The 23,903-nt window shown below is 38.8% G+C and overlaps 1 protein-coding gene across 1 annotated transcript; it reads right to left on the bottom strand.

Annotated features, from left to right (window-relative positions):
• Positions 1-5,780: 5,780 nt before the first annotated feature.
• Positions 5,781-23,834, bottom strand: mthfs (5,10-methenyltetrahydrofolate synthetase (5-formyltetrahydrofolate cyclo-ligase)). Its single transcript, XM_053635145.1, has 3 exons — positions 23,534-23,834; positions 19,882-20,146; positions 5,781-6,579 (listed from the first exon to the last, which is right to left on the bottom strand). Exons 1-3 carry the CDS (start codon positions 23,642-23,644, stop codon positions 6,356-6,358), a joined length of 600 nt encoding a protein of 199 aa, XP_053491120.1. The 5' UTR covers positions 23,645-23,834; the 3' UTR covers positions 5,781-6,355.
• Positions 23,835-23,903: the final 69 nt, after the last annotated feature.

Raw genomic sequence — 23,903 nt, 5'->3', positions numbered from 1 at the left:
TCTTTTTTTTTTTTTTTTTAAATAACAGGCCTAAAAATAGTCTACATTTTAACAAGTATGATGCAAAAATGCACCGTCTCCATTTTTCCTCATTTTTGTGTTTTCTGGAGTGTAAAGGACTATTTAGATAAGACAAGATTTCCGGGTATAGAGTATGTCTGTTAAGTGGCATTGCCGGAGGAGGACATCTGTAATAATTAGGATTTATTTACATGGGATTTGCAACATCTGTTTAAATCACAGAGACAGTCGTCACACCGAACGTTAAAAGTGTAATCCTCACCTCATGTTTTTAATGTAAACTTATTATTTTGACCTTTATTATACTGTGACCGCTTGTTGTAGGGCTTGTGGCTGTGCAAGTTACCCTTAGCTCATTAGTAGGCTATATGCCCATAACATCTACGTATGGACCAGTCATATACATTACAGTTATGGTATTTGGCCGACGCCTTTACCCAGAGTGACTGACATTTATCTCATTTTTACAACTGAGCAGTTTAGGATTTGAACTCATTTTTATGTCTGATATGAAGAATAACTGAAGTTTTTAAGCAGTATCTGCATAAATGTATGCATTGCACTACTGCCAAATGATTGGTGGATACATGCGTGAATGGGCACGAATACAGGTGTTCCTATTAAAATGCCAAAAACTGTGTATTTCTGTGTATAATTTATTTCAGCTCCTTTTTTGTATTAGGTAAAACACAAAAAAGCATATTTCTTAGACAAAGGACCACATTGTCTGTAAAAACTAGCGACATGACATTCATACAGAACTAAAATCCTAGAGATACACCAGTAATAATTACATTACCTCACCAACACAATGTAAAACTAATCCACTCCTTACAGTAAAGTATGTCCACATAAAAAAAAGAAAAAAATCAATATAATGCACCATATAAAATGAAGCTACATGTAATATAGCAGGCATTTTTATTGTACAAAATATGTATGCTGCACTGTAAAGAAACCTAGTCCCATTTGTGTTTCACTGTATTTTTTCTAAGCTGAAATAATAATTAGCATTTGTTGTCCAATGACCAATCTACAATAGTATTAATTTCCACCAGAATAACTATAAGATTTTTCTAGTGCCAACTAATAGTAGTGATAGTTTACCACATGGGCCAGCAGATCACTATAATTGTTGGACTAGCACTCCTACTGTGAATACACTAAAATTGGTTACTTTGTATAAGACTTAAAAATATATCTCACAGTCTGTAAACTATGACGGTATTATATTTCATTGCTATGTGTCTGAGCAACACTTCTCTCTTGCTCATTTTTACTGGTCACGCCCCAACTGCTGGGTTCCAAAACACAATCCACAAACCTGGTGATAAAAATCAGACTCTTAAGAAAAGCAGTCAATGCTCAATAAATGCAGATAATAATAACATGTTACAAAGCGCAATCACAATGCAGCATTAAGCATCCCAGTCAAGAACAAGAACAGTGAAAGCAGGGAGAGAGAGGCAATGCAGCAATTTCTTCCTCATTCCTTTCAAAAGACAAAATTAAACACAAGGCCTGAAAACTGAGGTCTGAAGCTCCTATCTGGCAGTGTGCCTGTCCAGTCTTTTGTCCTATTTTCCCTGTACAGTCTTATTTTAATTGCTCGTCTGGCGCCACTGGAAACATGGCTCAGAGTGCAATTATAAGCAGAACCAACCCTCTCCCTTCATTTAGCACAGTGTTTAAATCACCCTCTCATCCTTTATTTCCTTATCTGAATACAGTCAGCTCTAGAATTATTTGTACCATTGGTAAAGATGGGTAAAAATGTTTTGTCTGTGGCTAATATGGGAGAAATCTAACCTTTATTCATTCATCTTCAGTAACCACTTTATCCTATATAACCTTTAATTGAAGTTAAATTATTGTAAGAAGTTAAGAACAAAAATCACGTCACGTTGTTCACGTTGTGCAACCTCCCTTTACCAACATATCAGCACAGAGTATTCTCTTGTAATGATTAAAGAGAGCAAAGAATCAGAAAATCTCCTCAATACATAATTACATTTACATTTATTCATTGAGCAGACGCTTTTATCCAACTTACAAATGAGAAAATACAAGCAAAATCTCTCCATATCCTCCAGGATCCTACATCCTCTTCAGCACACCCCACAGGTTTTCTATTTTAGGTTAGGCCAGGAGATGACTACATGAAAAGCCTGAGTCTGTGGTCACTGTACCAGTTTTGTTTGGATTTGGATTCATGTACTGCTGGAAGATACAACCATGACCTAGTTGTAGCTTCTTGGTAGAGGCAGGGAGATTTTCCTTCACGAGTCAAATGAAAAACTTAAAAGTGCAACATAAATTAGAGAAACTTAGAGTACACGTCTTGCTCCTCGCAAGACTGCTGCTCGGGGGCTGAACAGTACATTACAGTACAGTACATTAAATTTGTAGTTGAAAAAGTACAACTGTACCACTGGCCCACTGTTCTCAGTAGCCCCTTCTACTGCTACCTTAAACCCGATTCACTTTTGTGACACCTATTTGCAATAAACAATACAATATTATATGTAGTATAGTATAGTTTATGTAAACTCCTGGGGTTTCATGGAAGGTTCCTAAGGCCTTTAAAGGGGAAAACATCACAGCTCCATGCTTAACAGTGGGGATTAGCTTCTATTCTGTAATGCTTTATTGTTGTTTCTTCTGACCATAAAATCTTGTTCTAGGCAAAGTTCCAGTATTATCTAGCGAACCTCAGGTGCTTAAGTTTGTGGTTAGATAAAAGTAAAGACTTTCTTCTGGCATGCCTTCTAAATAGTTTGGTGGCATGGAGGTGTTGACAAATTATAGATTTGGAGACTTGGTGAACCCCAAAATGCTACCATCTTCTGCTAGTGCGTACTGGGCAGCTGTGGCTCAGGTGGTAGAGCGGGTTGTCCACTAATCATAGGGGTGGCGGTTTGATTCCCGGCCCACGTGACGCCACATGCCGAAGTGTCCTTGTGCAAGACACTGAACCCCAAGTTGCTCCCGATGGCAAGTGAGCACCTTGCATGGCAGCTCTGCTACCATTGGTGTGAGTGTGTGTGTGAATGGGTGAATGAGACATAGTGTAAAGTACTTTGGAAAAAAGCACTATATAAGTGCAGACCATTTACCATTTACTCACAGTAGGCCCAGTTGGCTCGTACCGTGACGAAGCATGATTGTCCTCCCACCTCACTGGTCTGCACTCACATTGCACCTAATGTTATGAGCCTGAGCATGTTTACGCCATTACGATGGTACTTTATGTTTTGAAGAAAAGCGCTCTTACACAGCACGATGGAGTCCATCATTGTAACTTTACTTCCTTTGTGGCTTATTTTGAGTCATTCGGGGCATGGTGACACACAGCCCATTCACATGCCTAACAGATTGATCACTTACGCAGCGCAGCGATTTTCACTTAATCGTGTTGCACGTATCAGAGCTTTTTACAGAGGCAGCTGATGTTGAGGTATGAATTTGCCTCACCCTGAGAACCGGACCCATTATAAACTCCAATATTCTGTTAAATGGAACAGTCGCAGAGTACACCCCTTATCTCTAAACCTGATGCTTGGAGAAATTTTGCAGCATCCTCCTCTCTGTGCACTGGGGCAAAATACACTTATGTCCTTTTCCTCTTCTGGGCAGGTTCAGTTTGACATGGGCACAAACACTGCTAGATTTATGAAGCTCTGATACACGAGTTTTATCATAAAGGAGACAATTTATTAAAAATACACCAGCCTAAGAACCAAGCAGAGTGACTCGGGCTAAACTCATTGTAGAACGTGTTTTTCACTAGTTTCTGTTGTGTGATGATATGTATAATATTTTCAAAGCTTTCAAAAAGGGGTTGGGAAGCACAAGCACATACCTAGCTTGTGGAAAATACAAAGTGCTGTATGGAATAAGGGAAAATGTTATTCTTTACACAACAGAGATACTGTAGTACTGTGAAACGCAGACATGCAAATGTGCTTCAACACAAAAGTATAAATCAGCCTTAAGCAGCGAGGGAGCGATGTAGTGGTGGAGGGCTTAGTGATATTTGGGACAAAGCCATTGGCTTGGTTTTTACAGCAGCTCTGGTGACACCCCACTAATCATACACTCAGCTCTTGTGGCTCTCGTTTTGTCAAAGCTGTCATTTGTTTGGCAAGTCACAGCCTGTCTGTCACTAGAACACAACATCTGATTAAAAAGAGACATAAAATGTGTTGTTCTCTAGTCCATTTAAACAAAGAATTATCTGATACTCCGAACAGGACTGTTTAAACACAAAGCAAGAATAATCTTCCTTTAACCCATATGTTTTGTTAGGACCAATGCTAAAATAATTTCCCTACTTTATGTGCTTAACTCACTGTCTCTAACAAGCACATTTCATATTTGGATTACTACAATGATATTCAGAGTTACATTTCCCCTGGAGTATAGTAAAGTGTAATCTTTGTAAATGTGAACCATAAAGTTAATGTCACCATATTTCCCATATTCCTCCACTACTTGTTATTTCTACCCCCACCTGTACACACACACACACACACACACACACACACACACACACACGTTTGTTTAATAACTTGTTGAGAGGACCTTCTACTGACATAATTATTAACACAGCTAATTAATGCTGTGTCTACACTTAAATCTAACCCTGAACCATAACTGCAGAAACCAAATGGAAACCTGTGGGCTCTTTTAGTTTCTTATAAATAAAGACGTTAAAAAATATATAAATAAAAAAACAGTTTTCTTTGTGGAGATCAGAAAAATGTCCCCCCAAGGTCACCACTGTCAGCTATTCCTTGAGGGGACATTTGGTCAACTCCAACGGGGGGGACGACATACCATATTTATAAACATTCTAAAGTGATGCCGTGGGCCAATGGGACATAACGCTGCTAATGAATGAATATAAGGTTAAGAAGAAAGGATCGACAGGGTATCAAGGAGACACCAACAATATGGAATAACTGCCAATTACCTGACAAGACATTCCCTCCAGGATTTTGTGATCGAATAAATTAACATGAAATCAAACAAATTGGAGGTAAAATTTATATCACTATATAATATACTATAATATAATGTAATGTCATACACTATAATATCATTTTATAGGCTTAAATTAAATAAAAACCTAAATATAAAAAAAATAAATGAGGCTTTATATTAGCACTTCTGTCAGTGGAAAAACTCAATAAAGCCTTGCTGTGTCGTGTTGTTGCAATGAGAAACAGCTTGAGGCCGGCGTGGGATACGGTATTGTGATTGACCTGGGGAGAAGGAGAAGTGGTGGAATGAGGACATGGACACAGTCGCACATTTCTCTCTCGTTAGGCACGAATCAAAAATGTTCCCAGATCGCCAATGTAACATTTGGTTTCCCAACAAGATCCATCGCAGCAGCAGAGCCCGAAGTGAAATTGAAGAATTTGCCTGAATAGATTTTGCCACGCTCAAACAAACCCACGCCAAACTAAGAGACACCACCATATACGGCATTTGCTTATGGTTACGTGATTTGTGTATTATCAAATCTCCCACTATATCAAGGGTGGGCAATCTTATCTGGAAAGAGCCGGTGTGGGTGCAGGTTTTCATTCCAACCAAATGGAATACTGGAATTTAAAAATGTTAGCAAATTAGTTTCTTTTTGCAGTGTGTGTTTATCTACTCCCGTCTCTCTGTCCCTCTACAGTTGATCAGTATCAGTGAAACATTGAAACAGCACTAAATCAGAATATACTGTCAGATTTAAATGTAGCTTTTATGCAAGGGATTGTTTATTTTATTGAGATTCAGATTGAGAGGTAGATTTTTACACTTCACAACATATAAAACATTTCATCAGTTAATAATTCCATCTTAATCAAGAGGAGTTTCACTTTCATTTGACTTAAGTGGTGGAAAAAGCTGGAATTTCTTCACCCACTTATTTTTAGAACTTTATAACTTTCTGTGAATCATATTGAGTAAACTCTTTTGATTTTGACATTAGCACATCTGCCTCACACCTCCAGGGGTTGGGGGTTCGAAATCTGCCTCCGCCCTGCGTGCCAGGAGCTTGCAAGTTCTCCCTGTGCTTCGGGGGTTTCCTCCAGGTACTCCAGTTTCCTCCCCCAGTCCAAAGACATGCGTTGTAGGCTGATTGGCATTTTCAAATTGTCTGTAGTGAGTCAATGGGTTTGTGAATGCGTGTGCGATTGTCCCCTGTGATGGGTTGGCACCCTGCTCCCTGGGTTGTGCCCCAAGTTCCCTGGGATATGCTCCAATGTAGGATAAGTGGTATAGAAAAATGGATGGATTGATGAATTTTGAGATGGATCTTTTTTCCCCCTGCTCAAACATCCTCATAGAGAACTTCATCAATAAGTATGTCGGTGTCGTCGACAGGAATCTGCTCACACAGCTGCTCTTTAAAAGCTAGTGCAATGGTGTAGGGTTTGCCTTTAGAATGTCTCATACAGCGTTGAAGGTACAAGTCGTAGAAGCCTTTACCTCGCCCTAAACGATTGCCATTTTTATCAAAGCCCAGTCCAGGCATCAGGATCAGGTCTAAGCCACCTATATGAGAGTTGGAGAGAGGGGAAAAAGCTTTAGCATTAATTTTCTGTAGCAGTAAAATGTAGCTTTATTATATTACTGGTAAGTAAATGGCTTCATGTATGGTCTAGTCAATGAAATAAACATGCTATCATAAGCATCTAAAAAGCTGAAAGATGAATGAAATAAAAGGACACTACTTATTATTGTAGCATAATTCCAAATGTCAAGAGAAAATGTCTAAAAACATACTAAAACAGACAAAAAAAAAAAAAAACCTGGACAATAAATGTTATAAAGCCATTGATCAGTTTTCTAGTATGAAATATGAAGAACAATAATTTACACATAATATAACAACTCTCATTTAAAACTCATCAACTGGCTTGCCAGTAGTCGTTCATACAATATTTAAATTTCTATTCCACTTGAGAAATCTAATTTCATTTTAAATAGCACTTTAATTTTCACTGTTTGCTTTCAGTCTGATTGGGTAACATTTCAGACAGATTCCCTCCCATGCAACCAAGGAGTTCTGTTCTGTTCGGAGTCTGCCAATGTTTGCACATCATGAGCACAATATTAGGAGAAGTACACCAGTAAGCTTGGTGAAAGTCATAAGAAGTTATGATACTATGGGCTTTATTACATTTGGGCCTCTATTAGAAACACATTATGTAATAACCTGCCCATAATATAATTATTATACTTTAGGCTGTTATACCAAACTTATAAATCTGCCAGTAATGCAAGTTATTACATTTTGGCCCTTTGTGACCACACCATTATATAATAACTTGATTATAATGTGATGCATTCTGTACATCAGCCTGTTCAGGAGCACGTCATCACATTTTGGGGATGTATAACAAACCTGTTTTGTAATAATCTGCTCATAATGGATCAAGTCATTACATTTCGTGTCTAATTGCATTTCAAGCTGTACAGGCAGTGTTTAGAGGACAGTTTATTACTACTGTGTAATGGATGACTATAACTGCACAAAATATTCGAAAAAATCTAAATCTAAAAGTCAGGGAGGCACCTCGTGGATTCCTATGATACTGGCATACAATAAGCAAGCAAATATGAAGGAGAGCTTTAAAACCAGCCTTTACAAGCAGAAAAATTCACATTGCTAACCATTTGCTTTTTGGTAATGTATGATAGGTGTGAGCCCGATATTGACCAACACTGTTTTGCGATATGTTCATACAGACATATACAAATGAGTGACAAACTAAAGTAAAAAGCAAAAAAACCAAAAAAACAAACAAACAAACAAAAAAAACAGTTCTGTATGCTGAGGGAGGAATGGTTACTGCAATGGTTTTAATCTACTGATCCTATTAGATGGAAGTTACTACACATCAATACAATGTTCTTCTGATTGATCACCCTTATCCTACAATGAAACATTTCTATTCTGATGATAGTGCACCCTCAGATAATGTCCTCATCCACAGGGCACAAGGGTTCAATGAATGGTTTGATGAGGTTGAAAATTATATAAAAATCATATGCTATAGCCTTCACAATCACCAGATCTCAACCAAATTGAATACCTATGGGAGATTCTGGACCAAAGGCTTAAGATAGCTCTCTCCAGCACCATCAATAAACATCGACTGATAGAATATACTTTGGAAGAATGGTGTTCATCCCACTAGTACAGTTCCAGAGATTTTTTTTAATCTATGCCAAGGTGTATAGAAGCTGTTCTGGTGGCTTGTGGTGGCCCAACACCTTATTAATACATATTATGCTGAGTTTAAATTAAACTTTGTAAATAAACACAAATTCTATATCCTTCATTCCTATGTAGTAGCATTTTTGGGAAACATTTGTGCTCCCAAAATGAAGGGTATTCTAAAAGGGAACATAAGGAAGATGTATGAGGACAGATGTCATCTAAAGCTCCTTGTTTTGGAATCATTTACAGGAGCACTGCTCTGTGTCCTTCTCAGAGAAGACAATCTCACCGTTTTGTTCACTGGTAATTCAATAAAGATGGGGGGGTGGATTGCATGCCGTGGTGCAGTGCGTATTGTTTCTGTTTAAGCAATGTATTCTGAAATAATATTTTAAATGTTGTGCTAACAAAATAAATGATAAAAAGTTAGGCAATTTAATGTCTGGCAATATAATGACAGTTTAATATCTGCACCAGAGCCATGTCTCCCTGCAGCTCCCACTGAAGCTAAACAGGGTTGAGCCTGGCCCGTAGCTGGATGGGAGACCAACTGGGGAAAACTAAGGTTGCTGCTGGCTGTCGTATTAGGGAGGTCAGCAAACGGTGCTCACCCTGTGGTCTATGACGGGGACACTATATTGTAAAAACAGCACCGTCTTTCGGATGAGACATTAAAACGAGGTCCTGACTCTCTGTGGTCATTAAAAATCGAAATTCCCCCATTGGCCCTTCTCTATCATGGCCCCCTAATAATCCCCATCTCTCAATTGGCTACATCACGCTCTCCTCTCCACTAATAGCTGGTGTGTGGTGGGAATTCTGGCACACTATGGCTGCCATCACATCATCCAGGTGGATGCTACACACTAGTGGTAGACCTACCTCACCGAACAGGCTACACAGATATTAGTTCAGGGTCTTGTTATCTCAAAACTGGACTACTGCAACTCACTACTCTCAGGCCTCCCGGCCAGCTCCATCAAACCCCTCCAAATGATTCAGAATGCAGCAGCACACCTCATCTTCAACCAGCCCAAGAGAACCCATGTCAAACCCCTCTTCATCTCCCTCCACTGGCTTCCTGTAGCCGCCCGCATCAAATTCAAGGCCTTGATGCTCACCTACCAGACCTTGTCTGGAACAGCACCGCCCTACGTCAACACTCTCCTGAAGGTTTACTCTCAACTAACGAATCTTGTATGGTAGCACTACTTGTATTGTTCTCTGCTTGATATATCGCTTTGCTTGTATTTTCTCATTTGTAAGTCGCTTTGGATAAAAGCGTCTGCTAAATGAATAAATGTAAATGTAGTGGTGGTTGAGGAGATTTCCTCCCATACAATGTAAAGCACTTTGAGTGTCTAGAAAAGCGCTATATACAGTAAATGTAACTGTAAAACATCTGTGTTTTCTGAAATGCATATATTGTGCATACATATGAGCCCATGACTACAGGCATTCATTTGTACTCACATGGCATAGAGTCACTAAATGTTCCCATACCCTGACAATGAAAAATGCTAGGCAACATAATTCGCCTTGCAGTCAGACTAATTCATCAGTCATCATTGAACTGGAGATTGATATATAAATACGAGTCAAGTTTTCAAAGCAATACAACCTCATTAAACATTGATAAACACAAGAACATCATAAAAGCAGTGCAATAATGATCAGCAGACACCATCACTGGCCCTTCAGTTTAATAATACTCCCCTCTGTAACATTCATTTATAACGTATAAAACAGTGGTGGCGGAAGCAATACGTATACATTTTCCCCCAAACAACATGAATAAGTATATACTATCAGGGGACTGCAGAAAGTTCCTTCCTAAACATAGACTGAGCAAAGAAATTACTTAGAAGGCAAGCGATCAAATATTCTGAGTTTAATATGGGCTATTGGAGAAATGGGAGAAATCAGAGATAGTAAAAAGGGATTTACAATGAAACCCTGTTCACTAGTATTTGCCATTATGTTCACAGTCTAAATGAATAGCTTGGTCACTAACCAACTTAAATTCACACAATGTTTTAATCCAAATATAACTCTACACAACCAAGTGTCTTTGTGTCACTTGTAGTTTGTCTCTTGTGGGCATGTAGTAATAGCTACGGTCGTCACTTATGGGCCTGTACTGTCTACAAAATGATGCGAGGTTGTAGTTAGGGCTGTAGGACCTATTTCCGCTCTTGGATTGAGTCTGGTCTTGAGATGTTTCTCTGACTTATTGCCTTGGGCATTTTTTCGTTAAATATGGTCTCGATCTCGACTGAGAATTTGTAAAAATAATATTTGTATTATCCTTTTTTTTCACGTGAACAAAGTTTGACAAAAAAAGTCCTTCCTTCTTCTAGAAAACAGCACAATCTTTGGCACAATGCATGAATGAAGCCAACTAATTGAAACAAAGACTTTGCCTCAAATGGATTTGACGGTTTTCTGGTCTCAATACTTAAGCCTCAATGATTTGATGGTCTCAATCATGACTTGGTCTCACTTTCATTTGGACTATCTTTACTTGAACTATGTATGTGGCTTCCAAGGCTAACTAGTTAAATATAAATAAAATGAAGCACCAATCAGTTTGAAAATTGGTTGTTTGAGTCACATTATATGATCGGCCTCATACTAGTTTGTAGCAAAGAAAGTTACCTGTACTAGCTACATACTCATGTACACTCAGGAAGTAGTAGAGATCCTCAGCAACAATCTCTACTACTTCCTTACATTGCTTCATTTAATGAAAGGTCGTATATGACAGGAAGGTGAAGCCTTTTTTCCCTCCCCCCATTTTTGCACATCAAACAGTAAATGTGAACTAACTACTGGTAATTGTGAGTGGGCAACTGAAGAAACTCAAACCACATGCATGGTAGGATTGGTCTGAGGATATACAGTATTAAAGCCAGTGGTGTGGATTTGGTGCTTTACCGCATCGTATCTTACTTGCAAAAAAAATCTCAATTCAAAAGGTCATTTGATGTGCTGTTCCTTGCATTGTCAGTGAAATTGCGGCTCGGTGTTGCACATGTACATAGAAACATAATGGTCTCCTATGCCTTTGTCACTTACTAGTGTGATCATAGGGTAACTGATGACCCCTGACATGCTGCTGCTCATTTTGTTTTGCACAGGCACTAACTAGCAATTGAGGTCTGTCTCTTAAAAAATATTTTCTGTAAATATTTGCCTCACACTGCATCTAGATCTTAAATGTCACACAGACTTGCTGTTGTGGTTAAGGATACAGAAGGACTCTGTTTTTACCACATTTTAGCATGAGCTCATTTAAGTTTCAAAAGGTTACATTGCAGAAAGTTGGACATTATTTTTTTAATCTGGACTAACTCTGCTAATTTAGAAAACTGTTTATTTACAAATTACGAAATTACTTACCATAATGATTAAAATAAGTATATGAAGATTTGGGAATGTATTTATAAATAAGATTTATGGTGAAAGTCTTCTATTGCTTGTTAGTTATATTACACTCAAGGCTTAAATGCAAAAGAAAAGAAGCAAACACACCAGATACTTAACATGTGGTGGCTGACTGATTATATTTAGGGTATGGGAACGCTACATTTTTTATAATTTCTGCAGAACTGTTCAGTTAACAAAACCACTGCATTTAGAGCATTCTCAATCCTATCTTTCTTCATCTTAGCAAAAGCATCTCCCCAGAACTATTTAGTCTCACAAAATATCTATGCAGATTTTCTTTAAGTCTGCTTCAATCAAAAATCTAATCCATCCTCCCCGAACATCAACTCCTCTTTCTATGGAGGCGGTTTTCCTGCTTGCTTTTGTAAGGTGATGAAGAAGAACGGAAGGCAGCCAGAAGCCACTTGAAGAGGCTCACAGCAGATTGCTGATCCAGGATCAGTGGGCAAAATCGTAGACGCAGTAGGACAGGTGAGCGCTTTCACTGCTAACTGAATCTCTATGCTGTACTGCGCAGTATGAGAAACGAAGCACTGGTGTCATGCAGCGCTGCTCGCCATGGGTATTAAATCTGATGCATCCTGGATATTCTGCAGCATTTTCTAATGTGGTTAAGAGCTTTTAAAAAAAAAAAAAAAAAAAAGGCAAGTTTTATAGCCTGGAGATGACGCAGATATCATAATCATCAATTCCTGATTGGATGCATTCACTTTTTAAAAACATCTCACCAGCCCTCTGTGTGTGAGAGAGAGACTTCTTGCTTCCACTGTATAGAGATGTTACACGCTATAATAACTTGGTCTACAAAGATCACTGTTTCAGTATTAATTGAGCTCTTAACAACAACCTAATCAGTGGGGAAAATACAGGAAACATGTTTTAAGAAATATCTGTACAAAACTTTCTGCATGTACTTGTAATGAAATATACCAAAAGATAAAAGGGAGTGTTTCACAGTGTTTGCGTCACTCCAACTTTATTTTCCTCTATACTTCATTTGAATGCGACAGCAGCAAACAATGTCCTGAGGTGAGTGTGTGATGAAACTTTTGAAGACAATGTCAGACAACAATAAAGTAAAGAAATAAACAGCACCACCAAACAATATACACTACATGGTCAAAGGTTTGTGCTCAGCTGACCATAACACCCGTATGTGGTTCATCCCCAAACTGCTGCCACAAAGTCAGAAGCACAGAATTGAATAGAATGTGTTTGTATGCTGTAGCATTACAATTTCCATTCACTGAAACTAAGAGGACCAAACCTTTTTCAGCATGACAATGCCTCTGTGCATAAAGAGAGGTCCACGAAGACACGATATGCCAAGACTGGAGTGGAAGAAATCGAGTGGTCTGCACAGAGCCCTGAGCTCAACCCCACTGAACACCTTTGGGAGGAACTGGACACGTAGACATGCCGAGGCCTTCTAGCACAACATCAGTGCCTGATCTACAAAAATGGATGGGCACATGTCCCCACAGCCACACTCCAAAATCTAGAAGAAGACCTTCACAGACATGTGGATGTTATTACAACAGCAAGTGGGGACTAAATCTGGAATGGGATGAAAAAAAAAAAAAAAACATGGGTGTGATGGTAAGGTGTCCACAAATTTTTGGCCATATAGTGTATCTTGGTAGGAAATTGTGTACATTTCATTGTTAGTGAACACTTCCAACAGAATGTTCAGTTATACGTCTTTCCCATTCATCAATTCATAGTAACTGCATTATCCTGGTTAAGGGTGGAACTGGAGTCTATTCCAGAAACACTGGGCATAAGAAGAAGAAACCAGCATACAACACAGGGCCCCCACATTCATATACTCATTTAGACAATTTAGAGTAGCCAATCTAACTAGCTGCATGTTTTTGGGAGGTGGCAGGACATGTGAAACTCATATTGTGTAACCTGAGCTCAGGTTACAGAACCCGGAACCAGAAACATGAACCCTGCAGCTGTGAAGCTATCCCACAGTGACACTGTGCCACCTCTCTTCTGTTTATGCTATTTTTAAATAAGGCTCTGAATTTTCACCTCTTTAATTTACTAAGTCCCACGGCACAGCATCTCCCGTAAGTGTTGCCACAAGAGACAACCGAGTATGCAGCATTTCTCCACAAACTGTCAGACTACTGAACTATTCTTCAAATTGTTGGTACATTATTAAAGCTTTGGTTCCAATATTCACAATAAAAATGAATACTTTTTACAGAGGTTGAGTAGGCATTTCTCTGCTTACCACTTCATCAGTTTTTTTTCCCCACAATGATTATATAAAATCCTTTCAATGAGATCACTGGACACTTTTCAGACTAGATATATGAAAGAAAGACAGCTCCTTTGGTAGACTGATAAGTATATAGGTCACAACACCTTTGGTTGGACTGAAAGCACATAAGCCACGCCTCCTTTGGTTGGACTAATTAGGCAAATAGGTCACACCACCTTTATTTGGACTCTTCATCAAGTATGTCATGCCTCCTTTGGTTGGACTAAGAGACACATACTGTAGGTCACACCAACTTTCATTGGACTGATAACCAACTTTCAGTGGGCATGTCTCCTTTGGTTGGACTGACGAGCATAAAAGTCACACCTCCTTTAGTAGGCACAAAGTCAATGCTTCCGCTGGTGAATGGATAGGCACATAAGCAATCCTTCCATTAATTAAAGCGATAAGCACATAGGCCATGTCTCCTCTGATTGGACTGACGTGCACAGAATATGTGCTGAAACTAGGAAATGTTTTAACTAGGAAAAAAAAAAAGTTTTGTTGAAACTCTTCCACGTGCAGAGCAGATGTTTGTATGTGATGAGTCATATAAGCACCCTGCTGAGAGTCCTGTCTTGTGATTTGTTTTAGTACAGAAGAGAGTCTTGTCATTGGATTACAGCCCTGAAAAGGTAATTAGAGTTCTTTATTTTCAGAGTGTTTGGTGTGTGTGTACGCGTGCGTGTGTGTGTATAACAGCTTTCCTCGTTCACAGCTTGCTACAAAGCTAGCCACACAGGCCAATTTAACAAAATGAAAAAGTATGCTTCTATGAACTGTCTCTTGGATCACTTTTATACACAAGTATGAAGAAAGTCTTTGAGAAAATTTGACTAACACCACATTAACAAATATGACCCAAATACCACTGGAATCAGTCAGCAGGCTCAGCTACTGTGTGCCAGTGATATTTGGTACAGGCCAAGTTCAAATATTGAAAATGAGAATGTAGGATTGCTGCATCGGTGTATCCCTTAGAATATGCGATTACATATAAAAATAACACATAAAAAGAAAAACAAGCAAATACACATTCACTCTCATACACGCACTTAGGCAAACCCACACAAACACACCCAACCTTTTACTTTCACCAACTAGTCAAGGTCTGCTCTTTAACAGGAGTATTAAAAAGAAAACAGCTTTAGTGGCATTGAAGCAGACAGACATGTCAAGCTCAGTGTGAATGTCACACTCAACGAGTTCAATGTGAACACCACAGATGCACGCTCTTAACAAATTTCTTCACAGTTACACTCACTTTCCTTACATCCTGTGGAGTATGGTAGAATAAAACTAGCTCATGGGTCACTGTGTTGGTCCTTTAATTCTTAACTGACCACGTTTACATGGACAGCAGTAATCTAATTATTGAGCTTATTTTGAATAAGACAATATTGTGATTAAGGTGTTTACATGAGTCGCTTTTAGAATATTCTTTTCATGTTCAGGTTTTACATGTTATAGAACATAGATCAATTAACAGCACACGTCATTACGTCCCCACGCCACGCCGTCCGACGTTCCCTCCAGAATTTCACGTATCGACATACAGTTGGTCTTCGTTATGGTACCGTATAGAGTTTTAAGTGTTTCATTTTTTTATTTTACGAAAGCTTCAAGTGCAGTTAATTATTTGTCATGCTATACATGCAAATAGACGACTTCTTGAAGCCGTGGGCTGCGTCCAAAACCGCGTACTTACATATTATAAAGTAGCTGAGATACATGTATTTCTCCTACTATATAGTAGGCAAGTACTCGATTTTGGACGCAGTCAAGTTCTCTTGTTTGACGGCAAATGGTTGAGCACTGCCATGTGTGTATTTGTCCTGTCGCAAAATGCGACAGAGTATTGTCTTAATCGGGTTAATATTGGATTATTGTTGTCCATGTAAACGAACCGAGTGTCTCTTTCTCACCACCATTCATTTGATAGAATGAATCAACTTTATTAATAGACACTGTTTCAAGAAGGATTAAAATGTTTGCTTGTCCAAATATGTTAAAAAATTAAATAAATTTTTTTTTTTTTTTTAAATCCCATAGGGGTTACTTATTTTTTCACATGATTGTAGTCTCTAGTGAAAGGGGCTGATGAGGTGATGAGATGGTGAGTGACCTTGGCTACTGGAGGAAGAAAACTTTTCTTTTTTTTAGTGCATTTGTTATGCAGTTGTTCCAAGAAGGTCCAAGAGATGATGGTGCCTTAAGAACTGGTGAGTAAACCTGGGGTGATACAGGCAAGCAAAAACTCCATTGAATAGAACAGGAGGAAACTTTATCGGGGGACTGAAATTCAGCAAGAAGGATGATGATCTCCCCCTACTTTCACTGGAAACTGTGTAGCAGTTAATTAAATAGGAATAAGTGATTAGCAAGGATGTAAATTTCAGCTGTAGCTAACTCCTTTAAGTGTGGGTCTAAAATCAAGGTTTAACATGGTAGGTGATTAATTGATGAAAATCAAGTGCTAGCTTCCTACTCTTGGTGGCATGTGGGATGGCAGAACTAGTTCCTGTATTGGATCATGAGTCTGTAACCTAGAGATTATGTAGCAGAATCAGGGTGTAAACAACATGAATACTGTATGCCAGTTCATATGTAGTGAGACCTGCAAGAGTGAGTAGCTCGTAATGTAGGAAGTAGAGAGCCAGTGCTGCACGTAGTGAGTGATTTGGATGTACATGGGGAAAGGTTGGGGTGAATGGGGGAGGGAGTTTGGATAAACAGGGGTAGGGTTGGGATGAGTGAAACAGGAAGGGATGTGTGAAGGAGGGGAGGAATGAATGAGGGAGGGGATTAGGATGAATGGGGAGAGGACTTGGATGAATGAAAAGGGATGGGCTGTGTCAGGACAGAGAAGAGTCAAGACGGACGGGCATCCTTCTACGAGGATGAGGTTAAATGAATAGGAGGAGAATATTGGGATGAGTGAAGAGGGATGGTAACCTGGGACATATGAGGGAGGGGTTTGGTGAAAGAGGGAGGGGGCTGGAATGAATGGGGACGTGATTGGAATGATTGACACGAGAATAACAACTTGAGATGGGGGGGGGCAAAGCTGGAAGGAGTGTGTATGAGAAAGGAAAAAGTTCCACAGGCTCTATTCTTACATTGTTATGACCACACTTGTAATTTTAGTGTGTCTCAATGTGCTGGAAAAATATGAATATGCAAAAAATTCCATAAATAGCACCCATCAGGTGGAACTTCACTTTAAGGCTGGTGTGCACTGTTTTTGAGAAGGGTGCTTTTAAACATGTGTTTAATCACATTGTTGAGCAAGACAGCGCATCTGTGATCCTTCAAAGAAAGGACGAGAAAGTACGCCTGCGATCCTTCAGAGAGAGAGAGAGAACACATCTGCGGTCCTTCAGAGAGTGAGTGAGAGGATGTCTGAAATCCTTCCGAGATGGGCAAGGCTGCAAGCTCCAAGAGACAGGGTTGCAATCACTGAGAAAGATTGAAGGGGCTCCGATAGCACAAAATAACACAGAGAGATGGGAGGATCTGCAAGCACCAAGTGAGAACCGAAAAAAGGAACAGCTGCTACACTGTAAAACATGATAACCCATTTAAGTTACAGTGCTGTGAAAAAGTATTTGCCCCATCCTGATTTCTTCTGTTTTTGTGCATATCTCCTCATGCTGAATAGTTTTAGATCTTAAAATAAAACATAAAACAAAAGCAACATGAGTAAACACACAATACAGTTTTTATTATTCTTTTTTTACTGAAGCAAAAAAGAAGTTATCCAACACCTATCACCAATGTGAAAAACTAATTGCCCCCTTAAATAGAAAATCTGGTTGTGCCACCTTTAGCAGCAATAACTTCAACCAGATGCTTCCATTAGCTGGAGATCAGTCTATCACTTACTTCTAGGACTAGGGTTTACTCTTATGCTTTGGATCATTATATTGCTGCATAATCCAGTTGCGTTTGAGTTTCAACTGACGGACTGAAGACTTTAGGATCTCCTTTAGGATTTTCTGCTAGAGAGCAGAATTCATGTTTCCCTCAATTATTGCAAGTTACCCAGTCCCTGAACTAGCAAAGCATGCCCACATCATCACACGACCACCACCATGCTTGACTGTAGGCATGATGCTCTTTTTGTGGAATTCTGTGTTTGGTTTATGCCAGATGTAACAGGACCCCTGTCTTCCAAACAGTTCCACTTTCAACTCATCAATCCACAGAACATTCTCCCAAAAGTTTTGAGGATCATCAGTATGTATTTCGGCAAAATTCAGACGAGCCTTAATGTTCTTCTGGGTGAGCAGTGGTTTTCACCTCGCCACACTTCCATGAATGCCATTTTTGCCCAGTGTCTTTCTGATAGTGGAGTCATGAACAGTGACCTTTGTTGATGTAAGAGAGGCCTGTAGTTCCTTTGGTGTTGTCCCTTGGCTTTTTTGTAACTTCCTGGATGTGCAGTTGCTGTGCTCTTGGAGGAATTTTGGAAGGTCAGACACTTCTGGGAAGGTTCACTACTGTGCAGTTTTTCCATTTGGAGATAATGGCTCTCACTATGGTTCTTTGGCATCCCAGAGCTTTTGAAATAGCTTTGTAACCGTTCCCCTGATGTATTTCAATCACCTTCTTAATCATTTCTGGAATTTCTTTCAACTTTAGTTTTACTGGATAAAATCTTTTAACCAACTTCATGCTGTTGAAAAAGTTCTATTTAAGTATAGATTTGATTGAACAGGTTTTGCAATAATCAGGCCTGGTTGTGTCTAGTCCAGCTGAACCCCATTATGAATGCAGTTTCATAGATTTGGGGAATTAGTAACTATGGGGGAAAATAAATTTTCACACAGGCCCAGTTGACATTCGATAACTTTTTTTGCCTTAATAAATAACATTATCATTTAAAAACTGTATTTTGTGTTTACTCAGGTTGACTTTGTTTTATCTTAGATTTTGTTTCAATTTCTGAAACTATTTAGTAAGAGATATTCACACAAACAGAAGAAATCAGGATGGGGACAAATACTTTTTTCACAGCACTGTATATGAACTTATTTCTTCTCTTTAATTCCATTTGTCATGTTTTTAGAAATTTCAACTTAAAGTAATCCATTTCCTTGACTACTTTTGAGTTGAAACAAGGGTTATCTTCAAGTTGAGCGTTCTCACATTAAACAACTTGAAATGTCAGAGTGCAGCACCTAGAGACTGTAGGGGCTGTGACCATTTAACAAAGGGTATGAAGTTATTAAGAATCCTGTTTTGTCATTTCGATTTATGCACATACTGAAAATCACTTTCAGCTGGATTATTATGATTATTACTACTACTTCTTATCCTTGCAACATTTTAAACAGTGTTACATAATCAGGTCTGCACCACACCATTTTTTTGAAGTTGGCTTGAATGGAAAATAACAAGACGGCACCATCTGGTGGTCTAGGCCAGTACATAGGGAAAATGGGGGGAATATTCAGATATTCGTTATTTGGGCTTCCATTACACTGATACTAGAGAATCTAAAGCTTTTAAATACATTTGAAATGGGCATATAGGATAGGATAATTTTATCCTCAAAAGTCCAGTAGGAGCTCCACCACCATGGCTGCGGAGTTCACAATTGTTGAACAGTCATTTAGCATATAATGTTTTATTCAATCTCGTTTCCTAATCAAATGAAAAGGCATAATAAAATTCCTTTCCGATTCACAAACGAATAAGGAACTAGTGTATGCTTTAAAATGTCCTTCTCTTGAAAGTAAACTTGATTTACTTGAATTAAACTTGATACTTTTTAACATAGGTCCACCAGAGTAACTATAATTAAATAATAAACAATTTGCTAAAAATGAAATGGGCTTAAAAAAATAATTTAAAAAAAAAAAGGTTCACACCCGATGTGATGCACTTTATGGGAAACTACCTGTAGCGAGAGCTTCCTCTCTCTGCGTGTCATTGTCAGCGGGCTGCCGGATATTCCAGCTGGTGATGGGCAGCAAGTTCAAGTCCTCCATGCTGTTCAGCTGTAGCATGTCCATGTGGTTGCTGTCGCTCTGGTACCTGGGGATGAAACAGACCTTGCCGCTGCTGAACATGTGCTGAAGGATGGCCTCGGTGCGAACTTCATCGTGCATGCTCAGAAACACAGCGACACGATGGCTGCTTCTGTAGTTGTGATGTTTGAACAGCTGCAGAAATGCAGAAAAGGGTGTGCTAGTTTTAGAAACAGTGCTGAATCATCGTCATTTTATTCTTTATACAATTAGTTCCTCATTTCATCCCTCTTCTAATCAGCAACATTTTAACTTTCAGAGCATACATGGCCTTTCCGTCGGTCCTAGAGAAAGAGGTGTGGCCTCTTCACCTTTCAATCCTAGTAAAGGAGATGTGGCTTGTCTGCCTGTCAGTCCTAAAAAAGAACATAAGGCTTCTGCACCTGTCAGTCCCAGTGAAGGAGATGTGCATCTCCTTTGTGCCAGTCAATCCTGGTGAAGGAGATGTGGTACTCCTACTTCTTTCCACATAGGAAAAAAGCTGAAGATGCAGCAAAAAGTACTTGGCAGATCTGTAAGGATTCATGACCTGAAACACTAGAGACAAATGCTTGTCTAGATTTGTCTACATGGCAGCTAAAGAGGCCAAATTCAGAATGCAAGCAGAGACCTTTGCATTTGCCCATACAATAAATGCCAGGGCAGTTCACTGAAGTGTTATTGACTGAAGACATACAGTACTGTGCAAAAGTCTTGGGCACCCTATTTTTTTTTAGTACAAACTTTGTTACACAGAGATTTATTTTATGACTTCTACATTATCATCAAGTCAGTACAAAAACATTTTTGATTTTCAAACATTAGTTTTCCAGCACAAAATTAAAAGTTACAGAAAAATGCTTCTATGTCCGTAAAGAAAGCAGCATATTAAATGGTAAGAAACCACTTTTCAGACAAAAAAACATAATGAAGGCTGCTGAGTTTTGTTGCAAAATTGCAACAAGTGCGACAGTCAAAGTCTCCAGAAGAACCGTGTCTGGTTCTACAAGATGCTCAATAAAACTTACAGCTTATTTCCTTATAAAACTGCACTAATTCTACCTGAGACTTTTTTTTTTTTTTTTTTTTTTTTTTAAACAAAAGGGTCATCACACCAAATAATGCCTTTGTTTCATTTATTACTGTTTAATGTTCTTTATAGTATTTTTAATAAGGAGAAACATTTCATTTCACTATTTTTGAAGGCATCTTTGCTCTACAGCATTTCTTTGCATGTGCCTAAGACTTCTGCACAGTACTCTTGGTGTAACTTACTTTTTTGTCTGCAGTTCATTAAATGTTTAGAAAATAGCTTGCAGCAAAAACTGGTCAAAGTGCTTATTAAAAGATCACTTAAACCCTGTTCACTGTGTTGGTAATAGCTGCAATAAATTGTCTTATCTATGATCAAACTCTTACATCAAGGACGGCTAAAAATGAACACAGCATGAGTGAGTTTTCATCACGTTTCTTTTCCTGTGTTTCATGTTACCATCACACACGAGCCAAAATGCTCACATTGTTGTATCAAGGTATTATTTACAGAAAACTACCATCATGGTACTGTGACAATTTTTTTTTTTTTTTACACCTTTTTGTTCTAGCACGCTTTCAGTAAAGCCACAATGTTGATGTTAACGATACAACAACAACTGCACATTAAAAGCCTTCCAAAACAGCAACCATTTTGTGAATATTGGAGAGATTAAAAAGCTGGTGTGGGTTTAAAGGCTAGTTAAAAGGGAAGCCTTTTTTACTGTAAGACAACCCTAACACAGATGAGTAGAAACACTTCAAAAGTGCACATCAGCCTGGTCTCTAAAATGATTCCACAATGCTCCCCCATCACTGTCCCTTTTCAAAACAAAGAGTCTGAAGATCTTTAGACCTTTGCCTGATTAATGAGAATGCAGGACCATGTGACCTGGAAAGAGGAGCTCATTCAATCACTAAGCAAGGCCAAACACTGAATCTACAGTGTAAGGTCTCACATTACAAGCAAACTTAAAACTCCGAGAAGGACATGTCAAAGAAGCTGAAGGCCTGAGTTGGCATGCGGCCGTGTAGAGTTGCAGTCATAAAGTCTGGAATGAACTGCATCACGGTGAAACATTAACTCTTATGTATCTTATGTAAACACATTGATTTCGTGCTGTGTGTAAAGATTATGTCTCTTGTGTGGAATAACGACAAAACTGCAGTTTGTAATCTCTGCACTGATAAAATTTTACACCGGACGCTGCAGCAGTGAAGCAATTTCGGCATCAAGTCTAATTTTTTTTTTTTTTGCCACACTGCTCACGCTGAATTAAAGGGCCAGTACACTGATGAAAGATTTACATTCCATTCCATTTATTCATTTAGCAGACGCTTTTATCCAAAGCGACTTACAATTGAGAAAATACAAGCAAAGCGATATATCAAGCAGAGAACAATACAAGTAGTGCTACCATACAAGATCCGTTAATTGAGTTCCAGAAGAAGCAAAGTGCACAGAGTAGAGGTGCAAGTGCAATTTTTTATTTTTTATTTTATATGGGTTAGTACGGTGTTCACGGAAGAGGTGGGTCTTTAGCTGTTTTTTGAAGATGGTGAGAGATTCTGCGGTCCGGATTGAGGTTGGAAGTTCATTCCACCACTGAGGAACAGTTAGTTTGAAGGTTCTGGAAAGGGACCTGGAGCCACGCTGAGAGGGAACTACTACGCATCGGTCGCTAATCGATAGCAGATTGCGTGAGGGAACATAAGCCTTCAAGAGAGAGTTGATTTAAATGAAGAGGAGTTTCATAAGTATATGTAGCACATAATTTTTTTGTGTATTGTATTTCATATCCAGTTAATGTTAATATATAAAAAAAGTTGATATTATATATTACCAGTTTGATGTCGGTGATGAAGTAGAAATGCTTTTGTTTGTGGAGAGTGAATGTGAGCCTAACAGGAGGGTTTTTTTTTTTTTTTTACAATTCAGTCAATGTTAATATGAAGTAATAACATTCACCAAGTTAAGAAATCTTACTTAAATCTTCAGAATGTAGTTCATGTGTTAATGTTAATTAGAGTAATGTGTTTTCTGTTTATGAGACCAGTTACTGTGAAACAAGTTGCTGAAATGGAGAGAATAAAAGTTTTTATTTTCATTTCTTTCAGAATTGTGGAATTAATTATTATTAATTTAAAAGAAGATATAAAAGGCAGAACTATCGGTATCGGCCAATATCACTCTGAATAATCGGTTATCGGTATCGGCTGAGAAATTTAGTATCGGTACATCTCTAGCTTCAATGCTTTACACATTTAAAGGGTCACTGATCTATAATTATCAACATGTATACATGGATATAGTATGTAAGCTATTCAAAGTATAGTTACAGCCACTCTATGGAGCTTTTGTGTCAGTAGTGTGTGTGTGTGTGTGTGTGTGTTTCTATGTAAACATTGCCCTTATTATAGAGTGTACTAGAGCAGATAGGCTTCAGCACATCGTGTAAACCCAGCGGTGTAAACACTCTGAACCCCAAACTAGTCCACAGCTGTATTTACCTTCTGTGAAACGACCTGGGACTGGCGAAGTTTCTCCTCGTCACTCAAAGCAGCCACGCGCTTCTTTATCTCTTTCCTGAGCGCCTGTTTGGCTGCTCGCAGGGCCGCCATAGCGCTCAACTGTCTCGTGTAACACACCCGTCGATTTGAATACACTGTTATGGCTTCAGTAACAGATTAGAAAGAGTGTCAAGGTTTAAAATGCTATGTCGTTAATCATTAACTGAAGTGCACTTTCTCGTACCGACACACTAGCGAGTACAGACTTGTCAAACTGCATGAGCCGAGACGAACTTATAAGGACTACATTTACCGGCGTGCGCAGCTGAACAAAAACACTTCCGGTGTTTAGGCGCCGATCAGATATAGT

The sequence above is a fragment of the Ictalurus furcatus genome, chromosome 10, assembly GCF_023375685.1.
Source record: "Ictalurus furcatus strain D&B chromosome 10, Billie_1.0, whole genome shotgun sequence".
In the NCBI taxonomy this organism is placed as follows: domain Eukaryota; kingdom Metazoa; phylum Chordata; class Actinopteri; order Siluriformes; family Ictaluridae; genus Ictalurus; species Ictalurus furcatus.
The sequence above is the reverse complement of the archived record's forward strand: the minus strand, read 5'-3'. Positions and strand labels throughout refer to the sequence as shown.